We start from the raw sequence: 24542 nt of genomic DNA, 5'->3' as shown, positions 1-24542 counted from the left end.
CTTCTGAAAGATTTCCAACTTGTTCTGTTTTCAAATATTAACAATTTATTTACTTATCTGTCACATTTACAAATTTTGACTTTGAGAAACTGTGCAGAAAATGAACATTTTTTACTTTGAAGAAACTATTTGTACATTTGTGTGTCCTCCTTTTGCAGAAGTGTTTCTTGAAACAAACTATGTTTTAAAATCAATCATGTTTCTCCTAGTATATTCTAAAGGCGTTTTTTTTTCTTCACGATAGAAGAACTTTGGCACAATATTTTTGCTGGTTTTCTGCATTCTCTTCAATAGCTCTGGCTCTAATTTCCACGTGTTGTTTTAACCAAAACCCCTCTTGCTTTATTACTTCTGTTTATATCTTAGGTTTCATTTGCTTTTTTCTCCCCATTAACATTCATTTAATTTTGGGGGGTACATTTCTTACCCAGATTGTCATAAAGCAAATGCTAGAATCCAAATGGTTTATTTTAATGTAAGTGTTGGCCTTTTCATGCTCTTGGTGCCTCTGAATATTCAACTTATTTGCCAATCTGCCATTGTGCAACACTAGCAGAAATGAAACAGAAAGGCTTGCATTAGTATCTATGCATCACACCAACATTTCATGAGACAGGTTACCTTTTTTGCTGCCTGTTCTTCTTCTACACCATCCCCAATAACAACATATACTACTTTTCTGCCAAACCTTTGCATTATTCGTTCAAAGCAACTTTCTTTTCCTGGAAGATAAATGAGATAAGAGTTCAGAGTGAAGTTACCTGGTTAGCTGCATGCTCCTCATCTCGTCCATCTCCAATCACAACATAAGTTATGTTAGTGCCAAATCTGGACACTATACGCTCAAAACAGCTTTCTTTGCCTGAAAAACAATGCACTACTTATTCAAGCCATCATGTGAGTTATCTTAAAGCTTTACAAAGGATTAAGTGAATTCTATTAAAAAGTGTGCATTTTTTCAAAGCTCCCAGCTTTTGGCTTGTTTCACAAATGCAACCAGCCAAAAAGCAGTTGAATTCCTTTGGTCAGACTAAGCAGATTTATCTGATACTAGATCTCATTCCTAACCTTAGGTAGAGATTTTGGCTGTAATAGAAGGCTGGTATTACTGCTATTGTAAAAATATAAAATTGATTTTCAGTACTTGCAGATTATTTTAAGTTTTTCCCCTAAGGACAGTAGCAGTTTCATTTTAAAATGCATTTACTGCAGGGGGAAGAGCTGTGATTATAGGATGATGGGCACTCAAAGCTAGGGAGAAGAATGAAATGTTTCAGGGGCAACTTTCTGCCTTATGTGCCATTTTGCAAGACTGTGGATTAAGCGCGCTCAGCCAATGACAAGAAAGGAGGCTTATAATTAGGAAAACATTGTGATTTGGAACTGCTGAATGAAGACCAGATTGTAGTAAGTTTAAGGGCCAGCTCCAAGTACAGATACTATGCTCAGAGTGCAGGAACCACTCTTTTTGTACAATCCCGGCAGCACAACCCACCTGAAAAGATGTGGGGAGACAGGAGTGGTGTGCACTGCATCCCCAGAAGGGCTGTAGTAGTGGGCATAATTCCCCTGCATGCTAGGCAAGAATTCTACTTTCCTGTGGCAAATGGTGCTACTCTGAATACCATTGCTTACTGTAGTCTGAGTGCAGTTTGCACACTAGTCTAAAATGTGAAGCTTGCTATAAATATGATATCTATCAAATTGGCAGTTTAATGGAATTTAGGCTACTTGATATACTTAATTCTTTGAGAAAGTTTTAAATGATTTCATGCATCCCCTCATTATGGAATGATGTAGCTAATTAAGTTATCAAAATATCAATTTTTCTTTGTGTTGCTAAAAGGCACATTTAAAAACTGGTACTCTAAAACCAAATATATTCAGGACGCTTTGCCAATGAAGTCTGATAGAATTTAACAATCAATCAATCTTCGTTAAAATTTGGAATGGATGAATGGGTCAGATATGAACTCTTCCAAATTATTAGCTGTTTAAAGGTCACCAGAATGGCGATTTCCCCTGATTCACAATTGGATCTGATCTATGATTTCCAATGTTCAGATGCAAGTTCTTCTGAAACCACCAGGAGTCAAAAGTGAGGCCATATTATATTCTAAAGGGAATTCTCCTTAGATTTTCAATAGAAATGTGGGTTGTCCTGTGACCTAAATGTCACAATCATTTAAGAATTCTTAATACAACCTTTCATCAGTTGGAAACCTTCACTCCCCATATTCTATAATCACTCTGCATGCACTAGAGTTTGCATTTTCAAAGGAGTCTTAGATGTACCTTTGAAAATCCAAGCCTAATTTTTATTTTGTAGATTGCTATTTTCAAGAGTATAATTTGTCACAGTATATTATAAAAAGTTATTTATAAGTTACTTAACAGACCAGAAGGGTATTGGATGCCTGAAACTACTGTGTATGAAATGAAGATCTTAGTTTATAATACAAATTAGCTGAGCCTCTCATATAATGCTGATGAGGTAGCTGAATTTGTAAAAATGCTGGTTCACAGAATGCACTGGAATTATATAACATACATCTAACATATAAAAGATGAAATTCAGTAGGGGGAATGTAAGAGGGACCATCCTCGTAGAGTGCCCTCTTGTGGCAAGCCATGGCATGACAGGCATGCCTGCCTCAGTTTCCCCTTCCAAAGTCCTCAGTAACTCCTCTTCAGGTTCTCTTGCTATAACAAATATCTTCCTTGGGGCTGGTTTATTATTAAACCTTGTGCAAATGGTCCAAAACAGAAGTCCTGGACACGTAGTCCATTTCTCACCCAAATGCAAGCAGTCATGAAAACCTCAAGATATCTTGTTGTTTGATAAAACACATAATGTACTGGCTTCTTCAACTTTGCCTGGACTCCTAGTCATCCCTGGTCCTTGTACAAGTTCCCACAGCCCTTCCACACAAGTATAATCCTGCTCTTCACAATGGGAATCCCTCGAGATAGCCTCTCCTCTGGCCCTCTCTCCGTTCCCCTGCATCCAGGCCTCCAGCACTAGAGATGTCAGCAGGTAAGCCCCTCCACTGCTCCCCTGTTTTCACCCCTGGCTGTGTCCCTCAGGCTCATCCTACCCTCCGACCCAAGCTTCCCCAAGCTTGGGGAAGTCAGCCAACAAACCCCTCTAGGTGCTTTTCTTGCCTTCAGCCTTCCCGCCCCCAGGAACCATCTTCTGTTTCTTTCTAGGAACGTTCCACAGTCCCATGGTCCCTGGTAGCTCTCAGCTGTTCCTGATTCCCACACAGGCTGCTCTGATTCACCAGTCTCTCTCTCACTGGCTCTCTTTTCTGCTCTATACCCAGGTGCCCTCTTAATTGGCTTAATTGGAGCATACTTATCAGGGGCACTTGTCCTGCTCCCTGTATAAGTGCCAGGGTCACCCTCTGACAGAGTTATATATTTAGATGGTACATATTCTATAAATAAATGTGACAAGTACTGGGATTAGAAGTACTCATAGCTAACATAGATGTTTAAATTTTTCATCTTAAAAACTGAGGCAATGCATAATTTATTTTCTACCTACATATTCACACTATCAGAGAAGTGGTTTTGAATCCATTTATAATTAGAATAATAGACTATCAGATTGGAAGGGATCTCAGAGGTCATCTAGTCTAACCCTCTACTCAAAACAGGCCCAATCCCCAGACAGATTTTTGCCCCCAACCCCTAAATGGCCTGCTCAAGGACTGAACTCACAACCTTGGGTTTAGTAGGCCAATGCTCAAGCCACTGAGCTATTCCTCTCCAATAATAATTGGAGATATACCAATCTCCTAGAACTGGAAGAGACCTTGAAAGGTCATTGAGTCCAGCCCCCTACCTTCAAGTACTGATTTTTGCCCCAGATCCCTAAGTGGCCCCCTCAAGGATTGAGCTCACAACCCTGGGTTTAGCAGGCCAATGCTCAAACCACTGAGGAAAAAAAATATTTTCATATGATAAAGCAAATGCAGTCTTTGAGGACTAAAGAGTAATTTTCTTACCTATTTTGGTTGCACTGTAAATATTTTCAATAGGAAAAGCACCTCCTAAACTATACAACAGGACTTTTGCAAGTGCTGGGATAAGTTGTGTGGTTGTTACCAAAACATTTACACAGTTACTCCTAAAGGAAGAGAAATAGTTGTTGAATCTGAATAATGGTACATCATTCAAAAAATTATACAGTTAATAGTTTGCTAAATAAAATTGGCCGCTGAGGATGGCATTCAGGATTTCCTGACATTAACAGTCAATTCAAATGCATTACTATCACTTAACCAGCCTCAAGAACCATTTTATTAAAAATCTTATCCTTTGTTGGAAGGTTTTTCTGTTTCGGGCAAGTGCATAGGCCTGCAGTGCTGTGAAAACTGGTTCCCTTTAAGATGTGTCAAAATAAATGCTCAAAAAAAGACACCCCAAATCACTAGTTGCTTTCAAAAATGTTGCCAAAACAGCATTCTCAAATTGGCAATTACTGGTGACTAATGAACAATCAGATGAAAGAGAGTTAGGAGGGGAAAAATGACTTGTCATTACTGCCTTAAAGGGAAGGACTCGGACAACAGAGGAATACATATCATAAATTAATAGTGGCCTCAGAACTGAACATCACCTTCCTAGTATTTTAAGGGTGGAAAGTGCAATCTTTTCAAGGGGAGGTGAGATTAAAAACTTCCCAGTTTCATCATTGATTAGGTTTTTATGGCACTTCAGTCTGGCTTTGAGGAGTTCAGATGGCAGCAACTATACAATCAGAAATGGAATTAACTCTATTACAAGGTCAGATAAGAAAGGGCTTGAACACTAGTGCAGCCTACTGATGTTAACATGGGGTTAGGCTGAGGAACTTGTGGGTTCTAATACTGGCTCTTCTACAGTGTTAACATGTGACCTTTAGCAAGTGAAGTAATCTCATTATGTCTTAGCTTCTGCCTCAGTAAAATGGAGTTAATATACATCTACCTCAAAGATATTGTGAGGATTGATAAATGTACAGTACTCATGAAATACTTGACAATTATTTAAACATCTGACTGGCCTTTATGTAATCGGAAACAATTTTCCAACATCCATTATTGCTTAAATGACAATGCAATCTTTTGAATACTGTGTGGATAATATTTTTAGAAATAAGAAGTATGGTGTCAAACACACATGCATAAATTATTTGTACTTTATTTTTTTCTTTCATTAGATACTGCTAAAATAGATTTCCAGTTTAGCTGCTGTTTATTAAAAAACATGTAGATGTTTAAAATAGTTGTTCATTTTTTGTTCTTTTCCTTTAACACCGATTCATCTCTCATGTTACTCTTGGAATAGAAGACAATGTGGCTCCTTGTTGTTTGTGACTACATTTTTGCACTTACAGTATTGATTAGCTCAGAGGGAACAGATACTGCTCTGTGAATATTATTGTTGAAGAACCAGCAATAAGGTTATTTTTATTTCTTAGGGGTGGGAATGCTGGGTTTTAATTACTTTGGTTAAACAGATAGTTGCTCTAAAAAAACCTGCACATCTACTCAGGGTATGTTTATATTTCAATGTAAGCCCAGGGTTAATAGCATGTGCATTAGCAGATCCTGGATTTGTTAACCTAGGGCTTGAGTGTCTACACTCATTTGTAACCCCAGATTAGGAACTGTTGAACCTTCAGTCTCCATCTGTGGCTCCAGTGTCTACACTGCATTATGCAGCCTGAGTACAACCACCCATATCCCAGACTTCCTAGAGCCCTCCCAAAATGTGGCTGCTTTAGTCTTTTGTTAATTGTGTAGTGTGTGAAAACTTGACTGTCTACAGAACAAACAAAGTCAGCCTGTAGGACACTATGGGCAGACTACCAGAGCATGAGTCCAGTAGCTGTGTCTACACTGCAAGCAATAGGGCTTGAACTCTCGGTCATAGCTTGATGCAGGCTTGGACCTTCTACCACTATGGTGCCCAAAGACCGTGGGTCAGAGCAATTTGTGTGTTGGTGGAAGGGGGTTTAGTTATGAGCATGAGTCTGAACCCTGGGCTCACACTGCAGTGTAGACATACCCCCAGAGTCATAATTATTATGTCTGCAGAAATGGACAGAGACCTTTGAGTTCTGGGCTCTAATGCAGTGCAGTGCTCAGATACCTCTACAGGCAGACACTATGCAGAAACACAAGATAGAGTGATTTTGAATTCAGAGGACATAATTTAAAGGTGAAGTCCATTTTAGGCTTACATTAACTGTAAGTGTCTCTTTAATGTACATTTTAAGAACTGCAATCTGTTAACTTTGCAGTTTCATCCCTCCACTTCACAGATTCCCTAGTTTGTTACTATAGGGTTACTTATGAAGGCTATTCTGCTGTGGTACTTGTATTTTTAATATAAAATAAATTAATATTAATCTTCTTACAATATACGCAAGTACATACCTAGTGCTAATAATTGATAATGATTTAAGTGCATTTGTCAACCAGGAGTCGGTCAGAGCTTCAATCTCTGCTCTTAACTGCAGCCACGCATCTCTTTTAGCAGGGCCAAGGAGACCTTATATATAAATGAGTAAGAAAAACAAACAAATTAAACTGTGCTTTAGCTGGAACATGCAGATTTTGCAGTAACTTATTCTATTTTGAATTCTGCTTTTAAGGCTTGATAAAATACTTCCACTGAAGTCAATGGATAAACTCCCACTGACTTCAGTGATGACTGGATTGGAGTTTTACTTCTCCACACTATTGTAATGTGGATGTTTAAGATTCTAGGACTTAAATAATTTTGTTTGAAAACCATCTGAGCTCTCATTAATAACCAGCTTAGATACCCAGTTGTTTGTGTGTGTGTGTTTCTTCCCTATGGTACATTTTCTAGTGCTTTCCCCAAAGCAATTCGACTACTGCTGCAAGACTAATATTATATATCCTAGTGACATGCAGCCCCAATTATCTTATTACTTCTAGTTATAGACCCTAAATCATTTATAGCCAACCTTGGTATCTGAAGCTGTTGGAGCCTTGAAATATTTGTAGATTTTATGTCATCCTTCCCTTAATCATGTCTCACAAACTATAAAAGCCTCCCTCCAACCTCTTTGTAGACCCCTTAGATGTGACAGACAGAACGCTTTTAAAAATCTGATCATAACTTAGCCAGGTCAAGTTTTCTTTTTCCTTGTCAACAAAACCACAATGTGAGGAAAAAATCATGTTACAAAAGTTGGAGGGAGCAGGATGCATGTGTGAATTGGCCACAAATGGTGGAATACATTAAATAATCAATAAAGCATAAATGACGTTTGTGGTGGGAAAAGAAAAATACATACAGAATATACTAGGTATATGGACTCCACCCTCATACTGATACCTTCTATTACAACCATCCTGTTCACTTTAGGTTCTTGCACAGTGGCTCAGTGACCCAAACTTTTTTTTTTTTTTAATGGAATACAGCACCTTTAGAATTCTTGACACATTAGGACCTTTTGTATGAATGACCAGTAAATTTGTAGGTCAGTTTGTTTCCTGTATTTTTAATATATAAAAATTCCATATCATAATGGTAATATGACACTCTGGACAGCATTAATTTCTCAGGTATTTTAAGCAGCTTGGTCTTAAGACATGCAACAATCACCACCTACAATGCTCTTACTGCTTCATTTTCCTGTACGTAAATACTCTTCACTAATAAAAATGCGAAGATATAAGTCAGTCCAATTCTCAGTGAAATCTTTACTATAGTGACTAAAACTCACTGTCCACATCATCCTAACTCATGATTCCCATTTCTGACAGTGAGACTTGGTTCTAAAGCAGTGCCAAATCTATATATTTTTGTTCACAGGTGAGTTTTGAGTTTAGGTTCCTCTTTAAATGAGCCTCAAATGAAGTCAGTCTTGTTACAATAGTCAAGAGCATCACACAGGCCTGGGCTCTCCCACTTAATCGTGTCTGGAACAGGGTAAGGGAGAGAAGACCATGTCTTCTTGGAGTGAATGATTGATCTGTATCCCTCTTGGCTCTTCCGAGTCAGACTGGCTAGTCCTCTAAATCTTACAGGAGGAATCTTCTGGGTTCATTCAGCCTTCTTTTGTAGCAGTAGAGCTCAAAAACTCTTCCAACACTGCTGCTATTACTGGCACTTGGATGCCCAAGAGTGTAAATGATAGTAGCGAAGCCGCCATCTTGTGAGAGATCAGAGATTTCCTCCTAAGACTATTAACTTGGGGTGGGGGGGTCTGCTACAGAGTCTATGAAAGGGCACAGCAGCAGGATTCTAAGAGCTTTTCTAGCTTTAAAGCTGCAGCATGCAGTGGACTGGCCTGGCTTGCTGCCAGTGGACATCTCCAATAGGATTTGGAAGAGAGTGTGGCTACCACCCAGCCCACCAAAAGAGCAGGATGGGGGAATAGGCCAATCAGACTCAGCATGAAGGCACCAGAGGGGAGGAAGCAGGACATCTGAACTCTCTCCTAAAAAAACCATTGTAAGTAGTTGGAACAGTCAGTAAATCAGTGGGAATTGTGTAATTGTGTCTGAAGGATGAAATTCTGGCCCCACTGAACTCAACTGGAATTCTGCCATTGACATCATTTGGGCCAGAATTTCACTCTAAGTGTGCTGCTACCACAATCCTCCAGGGTCTCCCCTTTCGTCCCCTAGAAGCAAAATTCTAGCAGTCAGTCTTAATGGCAGGGTATCTTTCACAACTCTGGACTGGTCATTTATATTATATTTTAATAGCACTAATTCCACTGTAGAGTTTCCAAGGGTATTGTAAGGTAGCATTACTTAATTACCATAACCATACAGTAACTTCTTCCAATGTAGGTTGATAATATTTTAACTTATCCTAACCTTACCTCCTATGTTGTTCTTGTAAGTATTATATAATTCTTTTACTCTTCTGTAACGGAAAGCCAGCTTCCTCATCCAGTCAACCCCTCCTCTTACACCTGTTGGCAGACAAAGGTTTGCACTACTTGCAGCTGCATGGAAGCCATCAGTTGCAAAACTGTAGGTACTGCAAACACCCAAAATATATTAAAAATAAATACAATTTATTCTTGTAAAATGAACTTTTTTAATCTTTGCAAAAAATAAAATTTTGAAAAAGAGTGTATCTTACCTTAGGTCTTGCCCATTGTCATCAGAAGAAACATCATCTATATGAACTTGATCACATTCCTATTAAAATTTAAATTAAAAAGATAACTTGTTTTAAAGGTTTATGTATGTGTTAAACTTCCCAATATGTCTTTAGTACAGGCATTAACAAAACAACCTCTGTGTAGCATCGATTGTGCCAGAAGATGGCAGTGTCTACACTCTCATTATCATGACAACCTTTTCTTTCAAAACAAAAGAAATTTCAACTCCTCCTACACTATTCAAATTAAGAGTTAAAATGGAGTCACCAAAGAAAGTTATAAGGTACTTGTTACTTCAATGTGATTCTAGACAGCAATTCTTTTTAAAAACCCTTTCCTAGTCTCTTTCTGATGGGTTGGTAAGATGTGTGTTAACCCAGCATTTCAAAATCAGTTCAGACCACTGTTCTCTATTCGAAATAAAAACTAGTAATGGATGAACCTCAAAGATCTGTCATTTCTGTTAAGCCTCCAAAAGTCTGGATGCTTAGCCAAGTCTTATCTGAACTTACCCAAACCTCTTTGGTTTGGAAACCTCACAAAATCAAGCTCTTGAGGACTCCACTATTTCCTGGTTTCAGCTGGGCTGAAAAAAACCACAGAAACAGCCTGTCGTGTAGTATTTGACTACGTCCAGTCCCAGAAAAAAACAGGAAGTAATGGAACATACAGAGAAAATGTATAGTTTAAAAAGAACTTTTTCTTTATTCGGGCACTGGTTTTTTTTTTTTAATTAAGGTTTTTCCATTGTTCACAGTTGTTACAGAGAAAGAGGTAAATGTTGGATCACAAGAAAATACTCTCAGTGTACGTGTACACAAGTCCTGCATGGATAGTTTTATATTTGTTTCCTGTACCACAGTTATAGTATATCATCTGAAGGACATATATGGATTCACTAGTTGGGAGATTTTACCTGCATGTATTTAAGTGATGCTGTCACAAGTGAAAATAATCACAATTGTGAACATTTGGATTAAAAGATTACACTGAAAAACAGTCAACTTTTTTCTAATTTTTAAAAAAAGGTTGAGAGATGGTTTTGAAAACTGATTCACCCACTCTACTGCTTTAACTCAAATGTTAATGTAATCACTTAGGCTGAGCTTTCCACTTACAGAAGTGCATACCCTTAAATGACGAGCTATCTCAGTCATCGTCAAACAAAATCATCAGTCAAGATGTGCACATTTTAGAAGTCTCAAAGCTCAGTCTAGTACAACTGCTAAGAAAATTTAAAATCTGAAGAAAGGAGAAATTTCAGAATATACACACTGAAAATTTAGAATTTAAACTGGGAAGGCAGGACATCTAATTAGAGATGTTACTTTTGGAATTTTCATAAGAATTTTTTGTCCAACACTCTATTGCCTTAATATCAACAGTTAATGATTTTTTTTCCACACGCGAAGTAAGCATGTTAAAGTCAGATTAGATTTAAAAACCAATTTGTGGACAAAATTAATGCTGACATCATTTAATAGTCGTATTTTTGATTTATCATTCTGTAATATACCCAAAGCAGCCAAATTCTACATGTTTGGCTTAACCCAATCATGTAACTGCCATAGGAATGTAAGAGCTCCATGAGTTCAAGGGTTGTTCTCTCCTTGGGAGTAATAAAATGTATTTTCTCTCTCTAAATGGGATGGGATTATCACAGGGTGCAGAATATTATAGAATATAAATATAGACACTGGGAAAAATAGTAGTAGCTTTGCACAAACTGATGCTGGTAAAATAAAAAAACAACCCACTCTAAACAGAAAATATTTTGGCATTTTAAAAAGTTCAGATAACACACAACTTTCAGTGGACCTCTGGACTTCCTGGTTCTGACAGGAACTAGCAAAACACTATTGGAATTCAGAGCCTTAAACAAAGTTTTTCTATGAAAATGGGGGGAGGGGGAGAGACAAATTTGCCAGATACAAATAAAGGACCAGTTTTCTTGCTCTCTTGCCCTCACTATTGTTTGTGCCTATGGAGAAGTGCCAGTGGTGGAAATACCACACAGTTGATCTTGGGCAAACTAAAATCACACTCCATATTACATTCGGATAGATTCTGATATCTTTACTCATGTTAAGCAGTCATCATACTTCAGAGCAACTCCATTGATTTCTGTGCGATTGTTCACAGAGTAACATATTAGTCAGGGGTGTAAAGGTATCTGACCCTGTGAGTTTGTGTGTGGTGAGGAAATGAAGGATACACAAAGCATGCATGAATAAAGAAGTGTGTGTGTATTGCTGTTCAGATTTTGTTAAACTGTTCAGCTATTTTATAATGAGTACTGGAGTTAGAGTACATTTTAGTACTAGAAAATAGTTTTGTTTGGAATGGACCCAATAATTGGCACACAACCAACATCTAAAATTCCAGAGATGTATTTAATGAAATTATCAGCAAAATTGACTATGAGTGGGTGGCAAAGGCTCAACCTTTTTCTTCTACTTTGAATTTTTGTCTTACATCTTGAAAGCCAGATTCAAATCCATCAATTTACAGGGAGGAAAGAAAGTGGGTTCAAGAGCATGCAGTTTCCTGACTTTCTTGCTGCTGGTCTCTGCAAGAGGGTTTTTCAGTTTCCATAGGATCTAAATACATGTGGTTTTCCAGTTCCCCCTACTCATTGAGTCTATGGCTCACCCTCTTAACCAATTGTTTCAGAGCTATGGGAGCATTATTACTTGCTTCTTTCTTTGGTGCATTACTGAATACTCATAAGGGAGACCTTAGAACTGACTCATGTGCTCTTTCTGTTCTACTGAAGTTCTCCTTTCTTCTTGATTTTTAAAAAGCCACGTTAGACCAATGTACTTGTAACATTTGGATAAACTTTCATACCAAAAATGTTCAAGTTCATCATAAAGCCAAGTTCAAAATTTTGTATAGATTTTAGTCAGTTCCCTCCTTTTCCCAGTGGAAACAAGGAGCTTATTGCACAACATTAGGAGATTGTAACTTGTTTACAGGAAAGATGGGACAGAAATGGGGGGCGAAAAGAGCTCTCTGTTAATTTGAATTTTAAGGTAAAATACCTTTCATAACAGCTACAGAACTGGCTACACTCAAGTCACAGTGGGTCACTGGCTGTGCAAGTTCAAAACTAAGAAAGATAAAATATATTTTCTATTACTATGTGTGTACAGAATTAGTCCAGGTACAAGAGCTGACTTTTGTTTGCAGTAATATTTATTTAAATAACACCTCGATGCAGTTAATTACCTGTAGGAATTTTTAGAGCTTGAAACTTTTACTGAAAGTGCAGAGCCTACAAATTGTCTGTAAAAATTATCCTCTTGGAATGGATAGTAATTTCATTATCCAGTAAAAACAGTGACTCACTGCACTGAAAACAAAAATGCTATTATACTGCAGATATTCAGCACTACACATTTTCAGGATGTACAGAACCACCCATTTCATGTACATGCCTCAGTATTAAAACTGGACTGAATTGCCTGCCAAGTTTTGAGGCTTATTTAAACTGTTACTTGAACTTTTCCCCTCTTTTATATGAAAGAAAAAATAGCATAGGTCGACTTTTTTTCATTTCAACATGAGAAAGAATTTATAGATTTTTCATACCTCATTACCCTCCTTGCTCTCTAAACCAATATTACATATGTATATTCCTTTAAACTGTATGAATTTGGTTTTCCCACAACTTATGATAAAACTACAATAAATAGCAATAGACTATTTTACTGCTGCACACAGACAGGTCCAAGTCCCAATTACTACTACTACTACTATTTGTAGACACTGATTTTTGTGCATGTGTTTGTGATGATGGTGCTGGGGAAAGCATTAGAAATGAATTACTTTCTACCAAAAATTTCTCAGTCATCCTTAGACTTAATATTTGTGTAGGACAATATATAATTTTATTCCTTACCTGTACAACAATCTTCTAATGAATGTAATTGCCACTAATCCAGACATTACTACTGGGCTGGCCCCACCCTCTAAGCAGTCTAAAATGGCTCTGCTGCAAGAATTTTCTAGAGCATGCAGCCACTGTATTTAAGGCAAGGTCACCAACTATGGTCCCAAATGATACTTTTTGAGCTATCTAAAATTTATACTCCAAGAATGAAACTGCTGGAGAAAAGTAAAACCCAGCCTCAAATAATAGCAGAAGCATTACTGACTAGAGCATTGGTTACCAGGTTCCAGAGGAATACCTCAACGCACGGGAACTTCTGGAAATTACAAGCCGACAAATAGGGAGCAGATTTTGCAGGTGGTAATATCCAGGTGGATGTTATTACTAGCAGTTGGCAAGTAGTGGCTGAATCAAACGAGAGGGAAAAGGATAAAAAGGGTTATGAAGAGAACATCTTAGAGAACCTTGTGACTAAAGGTAAGTAGAGGGGCACGTAATTCACACATTGGTCACCTCCAGACTATATTACTGTCATGTGCTATATTTGGGGATGAAGATGACAGGAATAAAGAGGCTCCAGCTCTTGCATAACATGGGGGCTCAGCTCCTCAGCTGATGTGAGAACTGGTGCTCTGCCCCTCACCTGCCTCTCATTTCACTACCTCCAATGCCAATTGAAGGCCTTGGGTCTTGATATTTAAGACCATCAACAACTCAGGACCCAGTTATATCTGAGAATGTCTCCCCATCTGAGACAGATGTACTCTTCTTGGCCAATGCTGCCCAGGGCATAAAACCTAGGAAACAAAGCATGTTGGACAGCAGAGCTTGTGGAAGGAACAACTAAAGGAGACTGGGCTAAACCAAGAGTGACTGATTTTAGAACATCCTGCTTAACCCAATGTATCCAACCACAACTGTACTCCTGAGGGAAGGGGAAAAGAAAGAGTGGGGAGAGAATAAAAAAATAAAACAGAACTCAGTAGAGCTTTTAGAAAGGAGGAACAGCAGATTGGCCAATCATCATGAAGATCTAAATTACCTAATCAAGGAGCACTATTAAAAATCTTAGAGAGGTGAGAGATTCCCTCCATAGGTAAAGGGATTCCCAGAGGCCATCCTGCAGATTTTTGTGTATGTTGTCCAGACCCTTACTAACTCTGAGGTGGCTACTGATTTTCCGGAGTTGTGACTTCAGGAAAGGTGGAGAGTCCTGTTGGCCTTCTGATATATTTCAAAACAGAGGTCTTGGAAACTTTTTTTGACCCTACCTTGTAATACAAACAGTTGGTTTTGCAGTAGTGCTGAGGCTAACAAATACTTAATTGCATACAGACATTCAAGAAATTTGGCTTAAACTAATCTAATTGGAATGCTAGATTCTTGGACAAAAAGCTTCACCTACATCCCAAAAGAAACTTTGCAAGCTATCTAAAATGGGAAAATGTTTTGATTCAGGCCAAACTCCAAAAGGAGCTTGAGAATAACTTTTAGGGCAAGGTGTTAAAATAAGCATATCAGGAAAAAACAGGAGTTGGTGCTCCTGCATGGAAATTGCCCTGTTTGTTAAACCTATAAAGTGACATGATAGTTACAAAGAAGATAACTTTAATAGCGAGAAAGAAAACAAAAAGTGAAGCTTCAGCAAATAGCTCAAAGAGAAAACAATAAAGCCAATACAGAATCAAGGAGAAGTTCCACTTTGGAAGAGGGAGCTTACTGGTGCCTTGAACTCAGCACAAGCTTGAAGAAACCTGGGCACATGCTAATGAGGAATTTAGGATTCTTACAGCTGCCATTTGAAATCTGAGCATACCAGGGCAAAGGTTCATTACAAGGAAAACTAAGCAATGCTTTGCAAAATTGGTTTAGAATCTATCCCTAGCTGTGGGGCACCAGAAAGAGAATATTCACCAAATGCTTTTGCATGGTCAAGTGATATCTCACTTAGACTGCAATAAAACACACATTAGCTGAGGGACAGCCAGGGTTTCCGTTCTCAGATTTCATACTGCTGGAGAAGGGAGGTAAAGCTCAGGTGAAGGACAGGTCTTGGGAAAAAAGGTTGAAGGTAAAGAGAATGATCTGAGCTTGGGACATTTATTTTGTGACTTTGGAAGAACCAGAGACAATGAGGTCTGCAAAGGGCAATAAAGACAACATCAGCTTGGTACTTCTTGATTTCCCTATTGGCTGTGGAACAAAGGGAAGTGCCTATTAGGAGAGCCCCCACCCCAATGGAAGGAAAATACTTCGATCCATCAGATTCCTTTCTCCCCATGTTTTGTGGGGAGAATACATGCAGGATTAAGGGCTATGAATTAAACATGTTGAAGGCCAACTCATAAGTGGAAGAATTCGAAATGGATGGGTGAATAAGGATTTGGACCTCCTTGAGAGACATCCTAATTAGGAAACTGAGGTTCATTATCCTGATAATAGCTTGTCTGACTAAGCAGATGACATACAAAAAATGGTAAAGAACAGTCTGAAAACTCCCAGTTTTCTTTTAGACCAAAAATAAATCTGAAGGGAACCCAGAAGCCTCTGAACAGAGTTTAGGAAAGTCTATCTGTTATATTGGCTGTGGGGAAGGAAATAGAATATTTTAATAATGAAATGAACATGTATAAAAATAAAAAATTCCTACGTCTAACTGTGGTGTATTTTACTGATGTGCATTTCTTGTCTGGAATCTTCAACCCTAACCCCACAATGCTCTTCAGAGAGTTGAGAATGGGAAAAGAAAATTTGCACCTGAGTTTTCTTATTTTAAGGGTAAGGTTTTGAAATTGGAGATCTGGAGACATTTTAGGGTTTGTTCTCAATTTCTACTTTTTTAGAAAAAGCAGATCCAGACTAACACGGCTACCCCTCTGATACTTTTTTAGACACATGAATGATGATTATGTCCAAATTCTCTATTCATGACTAAAAGTCTGTCATGATTATTATTATCAAAACTCACTGATGAGAGTCTTTGAGAAGAATAAGAACCCTCCTTCTTCCCTTGAAAAGGAAAGGTAGCTCTTTTTACTCTGAGAACATGGGAAAGACAAGAGGCAGGCAACAAAGGAGGAGTTCAAGGAGAAGACTTCAAACTCTTCTGTTCAGATAAAGTCTTTTGGAGGCAAAAGGGGACCACCTGGGCTCAGAACGAAGAGGTGGGAGGCAAATGGGTCCCTTCTCAGGATAATATTGCAGATGCAGCAAAATCTGCAGACTTAAACACAAACAGCTACAGCACAAAGAACTGTTGCAAGGGACAGAGGTGACATATTGAGGATGTCCCCACTCTTCACGTAAGTACCCCGATGCTGTAGAAATTATTGCAGTATGACTGCCTGTGACTGTTCAGTGAGTAGGACTAACCCCAAAGTAATGTCCATATTGCTACATGTAAGAAATACTAATAGGTAGCAAGCCTTTAGTGTCATGTTCTGGGATGAAACAGTTAATGTTACAGACCGTAGATTCTTACCTCCAAGTCATTAAAAAATAAATGTGTATCAGCAAGATTAAAAATCATTTCTTCCATTCGCAGGCCCAGGGTTACTGCCATTGGTGGATCCTAGAAAATGAAAAATTAGGTTAGATATTTAATTACAATTAATTACAATTCATTCAGGTAGCAGCTATTCAAAAGTTGCTGTATGCCAACATTTTGCAGAGATTTCTCTAAAATTCTCTGGGTATAATCTTTTTTACCATAAAGTTTTGATTAGGGATTGATGTGTTGAAGGGAGTTCACAGAATAACAGCAAAACGCTTGGGGTGCTGAAAGGATTAGTTTATGAAACATAGCCTAAAAAAGCTAAATATTGATAGATTGGCTAACCTATGGCTGAGGAGAAACATAACTATTTACATATTTGCAGAGGTGAAATATTAAAGTCTAACTAAATAATTTACAGCTGTACCAAGGAGGAGAATTGCTCATTAGAAGTCATAAGATGAATTTAGGAAAGGGAATATGTATTTTAATAAAAATAGTTTACATTTTTCATCCAAGGACCCGAAAGCATTTTATACAGATGTGGTCATATCTTTATTCCCCATTTACAGACAGAGAAACTAAGGTACAGAGAAGTTAAGTGACTTTTCTACATTCACAGTGAGTCAGTGACATGGCCAGGAACAGACAACACATCCTCTGACATCCGGTCTGCTACACCATCCATTACACCATAGTACTTCATTTTGAATCAGAAAAATCTTCTGAACATTTGGCCACATAATAGTTTCTTAAACTAAGTGTCAGAAGCCTTTTCAGTGAGGACATGTAAAACTGGACTAGAAAAAACTCACTAGATATTGTATTGTATGGAATAATGGCATATGATGCAAGGGGGAGATGACTTAAAAGGTCTTTTCTAATATCTACGCTTTATGAGAAAACAAACAACAGTTGGAATCTTCACCCATTCCCCAAACAAGTTTCACTTTAGAGAAATAGCTTCCATCCCACCTATGCATTTTTCCAATACCAGTTTTCTGCTACTGTTCTGCTACTCCAAAAACATTTCCTGGCCCAATTCACAACTACTACTCCAACTGAACACCTGTCCTTCCTCCCACACAACCCCATTATCTATCCTCCTTTCACTGCAGGCACTCACCTGACCAAATTACAAACTCCCCCTCTGTGTTTGTAATTCATGCTCCCAACAAATGTGGATTTCTGGTCCCCTTAGCCAATCTCATGTACTTCGTGGCACTACTGATTGGGAGACCCACAGTACTGGGAAAACACATAAAGGTCTTTCTGTAACTCACAGCTAACAGAGTTCTTCTTTTAATTCACGTTGTAAAGGCCTCCTGCTGGACAAGGTCTGCAGCTGTTTGAGTTTATTATAGACAGGAGTTAGACTCTCCATAGTTTAGGCTGCCACCATACTCCCATTATAAGCATGATATGATCCTCTTGTAATTAAAAAAAAAAAAAAGAGAGAGAGAACAAAGCCACATTTCACTCGCTGACAGCTACAGAGTTTTCTGAATCTTTTAAGTACTTTGTGGTTAAAAGACTTAAAATTGCTGTCTTTAGAAATAATGCAACATTTTGTATCCCTCTGTCAGCAGAATCACTCTAAACCACAAATCATCCTTTATTTGTGTTATGAACAAAGATTTTGCCAATAAGGACCAGGCCACCATTGCGGTAGGCACTTTGCAAACAAAGAATAAAAACTGGTTTCTGCTCTGACCCACTTAAAACAGAACGGCAAAATTTGAAAGACATATTTTGGCACTGGCCCAGGCAAGAAGCAGATTTCAAGGGCAAGAAGAGTGAAGTGTTTAAGAAATTGTCATTAGTTGGAAATGAGACCCAGTTCTCTGTCAGCTTCACTATTCAACTTCAATATTTTCATGTTGACTTCTGAACTGGTCCAACCTATTTTTCTAAAAGAAAACGAAACTCCAGGACCTTGTAAAATGGCTTCTTCCTAAATTCTCCACTAAAATGCCCACTTGGCATCAAGAGTATTTGGATAAAAGTGCAGGAATATATTTGCCAGAGGTTACATGGGATGTTTGTAGGAGAGCTGGGGACAGAAACCTGAGCTGAGAGATGATAGCTCCGTGTCTTCCTCACTAGGCCATACTGCCTTCAAGGAATAAACCACTGGATGTTAACTATCATCATGAAATAGACTAGTAGTTTTAGAAACGAACAAACTGGCTAGATGTATGAGACAAACATTGTTTTCTTCTCTAACCACTTGAAACACTTTTCAGTGAATGTTAAGAGAATTTCCCCCCCTTAAATATGAAATTCACAACTCTTATTTCTGCAATATGCTGATTGACCCCAATCCTGCAGATGTTTATGCCCATGCATAATTTTACTCACATATGTAGTCTGTCAATGGGCCTACTCATGCATGTAAAGTTAGGAACATTGCTTGCAAGATGGGGCTCTTAGCCCTTTTCATTTGTTTTCTCCTTTCTATGTGGAACTGGACTGCAAATGACTGCATCATAATATAGTTGTTTTTAACACAATATTCCAGTTATATTTTACTGTAATTGAAAGATGTAAATGAGACACATGTCTGTCACAACATGTGGTGTACCTCATCCAATGACCTAAATGCCCCAGTAGCAACTATGTGGGTGTGAAACCAGAAAATAACTATGCTCTCAAATGAACTCACACTGGAAAATAACATACAAAAACATTCTATCATCTGTAGGTGAACACTTCTCACAAGAAGAACAGGAGTACTTGTGGCACCTTAGAGACTAACGAATTTATTTGAGCATAGCTTTTGTGGACTTTCGCAGAGCCATTGGATGCATTCAGTGGAAAATACAGTAGGAAGCTATATATATATATATATATATATATATATATATATATATATATAATGTACAGCGAGAACATGAAACAATAGGTGTTACCATACACAGTCTAACAAGAGTGATCAGTTAAGGTGAGCTATTACCAGCCGGAGAGAAAAAAACTTTTTGTAGTCAAAATGGTGCATTTGCAGCAGCTGACAAGGGGTGTGTGTGTGTGTGTGTGTGTGTGTGTGTGTGTGTGTGTGTGTGTGTGTGTGTGTGTGTGTGTGTGTGTGTGTGTGTGTGTGTGTGTGTGTGTGTGTGTGTGTGTGTAATAAACATGGGGAAATAGTTTTACTTTGTGTAATGACCCATCCACTCCCAGTCTTTATTCAAGCCTAGTTTACTGGTGTACTTTTGCAAATTAATTCCAATTCAGCAGTCTCTCGTTGGAGTCTGTTTTTCAAGTTTTTGTCGTTGTAATATAGCGACATTTAGGTCTGTAATCAAATGACCAGGGAGATTGAAGTGTTTGTTCTCTGACTGGTTTTTGAAACTAACACAGGACAAGAGAAAAATATGGAAAAGGAAGCAAGAAATTTAAGGAGGGAAAAAGCAAAGAGGCACTCACAGTAGTTATACATAACACAGCTATAAAATAAATCTAATGAGGCAGACTGAACTTTTGCTAATATATGCTGCATTACTCCACATATAAAAAAATAATAGCTGAATTAAAAAAACAACAGCAGCAGCCCTTTGGCCTTTACAGGCATGCTCTGTAGCCAGATATTACTAGTATTCAATGGAGTCTGGATCAGCTACAGCTCTTCTCTGTAGCAAAAATACCAATGCTTTTAGTTACGTTAGAGGGTATAAATTGGAGCCAGAGTGTCTGGACTTCTGTGCTAGATTGAGCCATCATTGGAATGCCTCCTAGGAGACTAAGTAAAAATATCTCAGCAGAACCAATATTTACGTTTTGAGGAGGAGAGAATCATTATAGGGTCCTAGATAAAGTCCTAACTTAGTTTCATTTGTGGCAGCGTACTGTTCAATATCACCAGGACGAGCAGGTGTTGGCAAGAAATGCTCACAGAACCTTTTTCTTATTGTATTCAAATACAATGAAAACAAGCTATTTTTATATTATTGTCTAGTTATGTATAAATCAACATAAAAAACTTGATGAACAATGGTGTGAGAACACACCTATGAAAGGGCTAAACTTAATAGGAATAGCACTGTCCCTTGGAACAACCTGGCCTCACAAGTGGAAATGTTAGAGTTAAATGTTAATGTTGCTGGCCTAATGGCACTTCTAGTGTCAGGTGGGAGCCTCAGGTTCAAGTCCAACTGTCTCTCTTTGGGGAGACTCATTCTGGGAGGGTGTTATGGAGGCTGGAGAAGAGGAAGAGAGTGCGCTGTTGATGGACTCTGCAGGGAGTTCCTGTCTGTCATTCCTGGGATGAAAGTAGGGGCTTGACAACAAGAGAATATAAGAGCAAAATGAGAAGTCCTGAGGCATCTGACTGAAATATAGGAAACAATCAATGCAGTTGAATGATTTTTTTTAAAGTATACTAGTGCTGGTGAGAGGTGGCAGCTGGGAGATGGTCTAGCATGGGTAGTAACAAGTATCCTTAAACCTCCCAGCTAATGTGATGCAACTCTGACCTGGAGCGACAATCACTAGAGAGAGAGGATAGCGTGGTCTTCATGGGCCAGTCTCTACTTTTGGGCTCTCTTCAGAGACTGTCATCAAAGGGTGATCATGAAGTGTTAATTCTGGTGGTGATTTTTTAGGGTGTGTGCATTTGTCCTGTAAGATACCACCAACTTGTTATCATATGCCATCAAAACAGCTGCCATGTTTCAATCACAAACAAGGCTAGCCAAATTTGAACCAGTTAACACTAGGACGCAACCAAATTCAAGGCTGTGAAAAACACATAACGGACTGTGAAATCTGATTGCCCCCATAAAATCTGGCTATTGTAGGGGAGAGGGGCTCCTTACCATGTGCCGGGCTCCAGCTGCTTGTCCCAGCTGGGCTGGGGAGGGATGGGACCCACCTCTGGGAACCTCCCTGTCTGCAGGAAGCTCTGAAGGCAGCACAGCCACAGAGCTTCCTGCAGCCAGAGGTGGGTCTGACCTGGCCCTGGGAGTGGCCCCTGCAGGAAGGCCTGTCCCTCTCCAGCTTAGCAGGGACTAATGTAGCGGTCACCAGCTGTGGTAGGAGCCCTCAGCTGGGACATCCTCAGCTTTGCCTTCCCTGGCTCTGGGCCCAGTTTTCAGGTGTTAAAGGCGCCTTGGGCTTGCAAGAGAAGGGGAGGGAACCACAGCACCCACCTGACCATGAGGCCCTGGGCAGTCGCCCAACTGTAAGGCTGGCCCTGCCTCCTACTCCAAGTAACAATCTCCCCATGCCCTGTGATCCCAGTGCTCTCTGGCCACCCAGCTCCGAAGGCAGCGCCGCCCGCCAGCAGCAGTACAAAAGTAAGGGTGCAATCTCATCACCCCTTTTGGGTCAGGACCCCCACGGTTACAATACCATAAAACTTCAGAGGTAAACATCTGAAACTATGAGATCGATTATTTAAAAAATCCCAAGACTGAAACTGACCAAAATGGACTGTGAATTTGGTAGGGTCCCAGCAATCATCAATCCCCTGAGCCCCTTGTACACTAATAATAAAAAAAAAATAATAAAAAAGGTATTAACTGGAAACAAAAGATGTAGGTGGATCAGAAAAATCAGAAAATTGTTGAAAAAAGCCTAATACATTTTGGCACTAGCTTACACCTGACTCAAATTGTAACAGTGATTATCTACAGGATAAAAAAGTTCGTAGGTTCTGTACATTTTCACTATAGAGTAGAATTTTGACTTTTCTCTTAAAATATACTGTAGGGTTTGGTCTGTTGAATTGTACTGTCATATTTTGCACTTATTTTTAAGGCTGTTTAAAACATCATCCTGAATTCTCTGTAACACACATTCAAGTTTGGAGAACTAAGACTTTTTCTTCTGCAGTGCCATGAAAGGCAGTTGTTCTTTTTTACCAGCCTGAACTTTGACTTATGGTATTTTTTGGAGCATCTTTGCCCTTTGGATTGACCTTAAAGAAATAAATGATTTTAACACGTTGGAAATGCTAACACTAAGCACAGCTTATTCAGCTCCAAAACAGTGAGAAATCACTGGGACATAATCGAGAGAAGAATACATATTGTTAATAAGAGAACAGGAATGTACCTCATAAAATTCAACAGATGATGACAGTCTCCTAACACATGTCCTGTCACATCAACAAATCCTTATTTAAGAGTTTAGCATTGTAGAAAACTATATGTGCCAACTGGTGCTCAGCTGCAAAAACCATCATCAGCCACACAGGTCATAACCGAACAGCTCAGATACCAATGATCATAATTTGCTACTGCTGTAAATAATTAAAAATAGAAGTGTACTAATTTTATGGTGCATGAAGAGCATCAACAAATGAGATGAGCAAAGTAACCTTACCTTACAAGCTGAGAGACAGACATATTTAGAATACATAAAATAATTAACGCTGGAAAGTCCAAAAAAAAAAATCAGACAAAATCACTTAATTGTGACTTTTTGGCTTTTTAATTAATATCTTGTAGCTCTGCACTGACCAAACTCAAACATGCAAAGCCTTTCTCGCTTCAGGGGAAAACTGCAAGCTAGTCTTTCAATTGGCTCCCTCCCGTGAAGAAGCAATTTGCCATATATTTTAATGAGACATTTACAATCTTGCTCATAATGTTAAAAAAAATCTTCATTCAATCTGTCACAGTTTGTTAATAGTACTACTACTACTACTACTATTTATACTACACCAGTCAGGGACAGTCTAGCTACTACTTAGTCCTGCCTCAGTTCAAGGGACCGGGCTAGATGACACCTTCCAGACTATATGCAGTCCCATATAGAAGTCCAAAATGAAATCAGGATCACTGTTCTCTTCTCCCTTAGGCTACTGCCTGCGGAGGAGTAGGGTGAGATTTAAAAGAAGAATTTTTAATCTGCTGGTCCCTCTATGGCTCTGTACCGGCCTTGCTTACACACGGTTTGCCAGTCTGACTGTGACACTGAGCTAAGTCGGCTCTCTACTCTGTGCATTTCCATTCACAGCCATGATGACAGTAGAACAGTAAGGCCTAAAAGATAGATATTTTGTTTCCTCATGGTCACAGCAAGAAACAGGGCGAAGAGAAGGACAAGAGATGGGAGGTCTGTGTTTAGATGGGGAATAGTTGAGGGTGTGCATATATATCAATCTGTACATTCAGAGTGTCTGTATAAATGTTAGACTAGTAGAACAAAGGTGAAACCTTGGAAAATAGTCCATTTAAGTGCCAGTATAATCCCAGAATTTCACACCTTGAAAATGCAATTTGACCACTCTGTTCGCCATAAAATGCTCTCTCCCTATTTATAGCAGCACCATGCTAATCACTCACTAGAAAACTTTGAAAAACATACTGAGAGACCTGTGTCCTTCTGTCTCATTTTATCTTGTCTTTTCTCTTTTGGGAGAAAATTTGTTTTATTAAACAATACGAGACAACACAATATACAGAAAGAAATTGAGAATCAGGGGACACAGGGTAAAGTACTCTGACAATTTAAAGCCAGACATCAAGGCACAGGTTGGGAGCTGTGCTGCTCCCAATACTAGGAGACAACACAGGGGAAGGCGTAGGACTCACTGCTTTAATTCTGTACCACCGTCTGTTTAAACTGGCCTTAAACCATCTTTGTGCCACTGGAGCAGCACAATCACAATAAAGGATCAATGCCCAACATGTTTTTTGAAACAATGAAGTATAACTAGATTTTAGGTACTTATATGGTCTCTATTACCATAATATCTAAGTGCCACATTATCTTTAATGTATTCACCCTTACAACACCTCTTCAAGGTAGGGATGATTATCTCCATTTTACAGATGGTGATCTGAGACACAGAGAGGCTAAGTGATTTGGGCAAGGACTTGAAACACAGTCTCCCAAGCCTCAGTCTAGTTCCTAACCAGTGAACCATCCTTCCTCCATATAAAAAAAAGAATATATACAGTAACATATAAAATATTAGACAAGAATATATTACATATTTGAGGCTTAATGATACATTATCATCCTAAATATGTTTACCATAATACTAGGAAGATAATTACTCT

General features: G+C 38.7%; 1 protein-coding gene across 13 annotated transcripts in view; it reads right to left on the bottom strand.

Moving 5' to 3' along the window:
* The window catches only part of EYA4 (EYA transcriptional coactivator and phosphatase 4), a 248085-nt gene that overhangs the window by 4381 nt on the left and 219162 nt on the right, over positions 1 to 24542 (bottom strand). For 9 of the 13 annotated variants that reach the window (XM_030556335.1, XM_030556341.1, XM_030556344.1 and 6 more), the window contains 6 exons: positions 16525 to 16614; positions 9127 to 9185; positions 8861 to 9021; positions 6432 to 6546; positions 4014 to 4135; positions 622 to 722 (listed from right to left, as the gene is read on the bottom strand). In XM_030556335.1, the coding sequence (XP_030412195.1) occupies positions 622 to 722; positions 4014 to 4135; positions 6432 to 6546; positions 8861 to 9021; positions 9127 to 9185; positions 16525 to 16614 (648 nt within the window). Of the gene's footprint in view, positions 1 to 621; positions 723 to 761; positions 863 to 4013; positions 4136 to 6431; positions 6547 to 8860; positions 9022 to 9126; positions 9186 to 16524; positions 16615 to 24542 lie in introns of all 13 variants that reach the window. The other 4 variants (XM_030556339.1, XM_030556343.1, XM_030556348.1 and 1 more) reach the window with 1 other exon arrangement.

This window comes from Gopherus evgoodei, chromosome 3, assembly GCF_007399415.2.
Source record: "Gopherus evgoodei ecotype Sinaloan lineage chromosome 3, rGopEvg1_v1.p, whole genome shotgun sequence".
Classification (NCBI taxonomy): Eukaryota; Metazoa; Chordata; order Testudines; family Testudinidae; genus Gopherus; species Gopherus evgoodei.
Note: the sequence above shows the minus strand (reverse complement) of the source record. Positions and strands in the feature narration are given on the sequence as shown.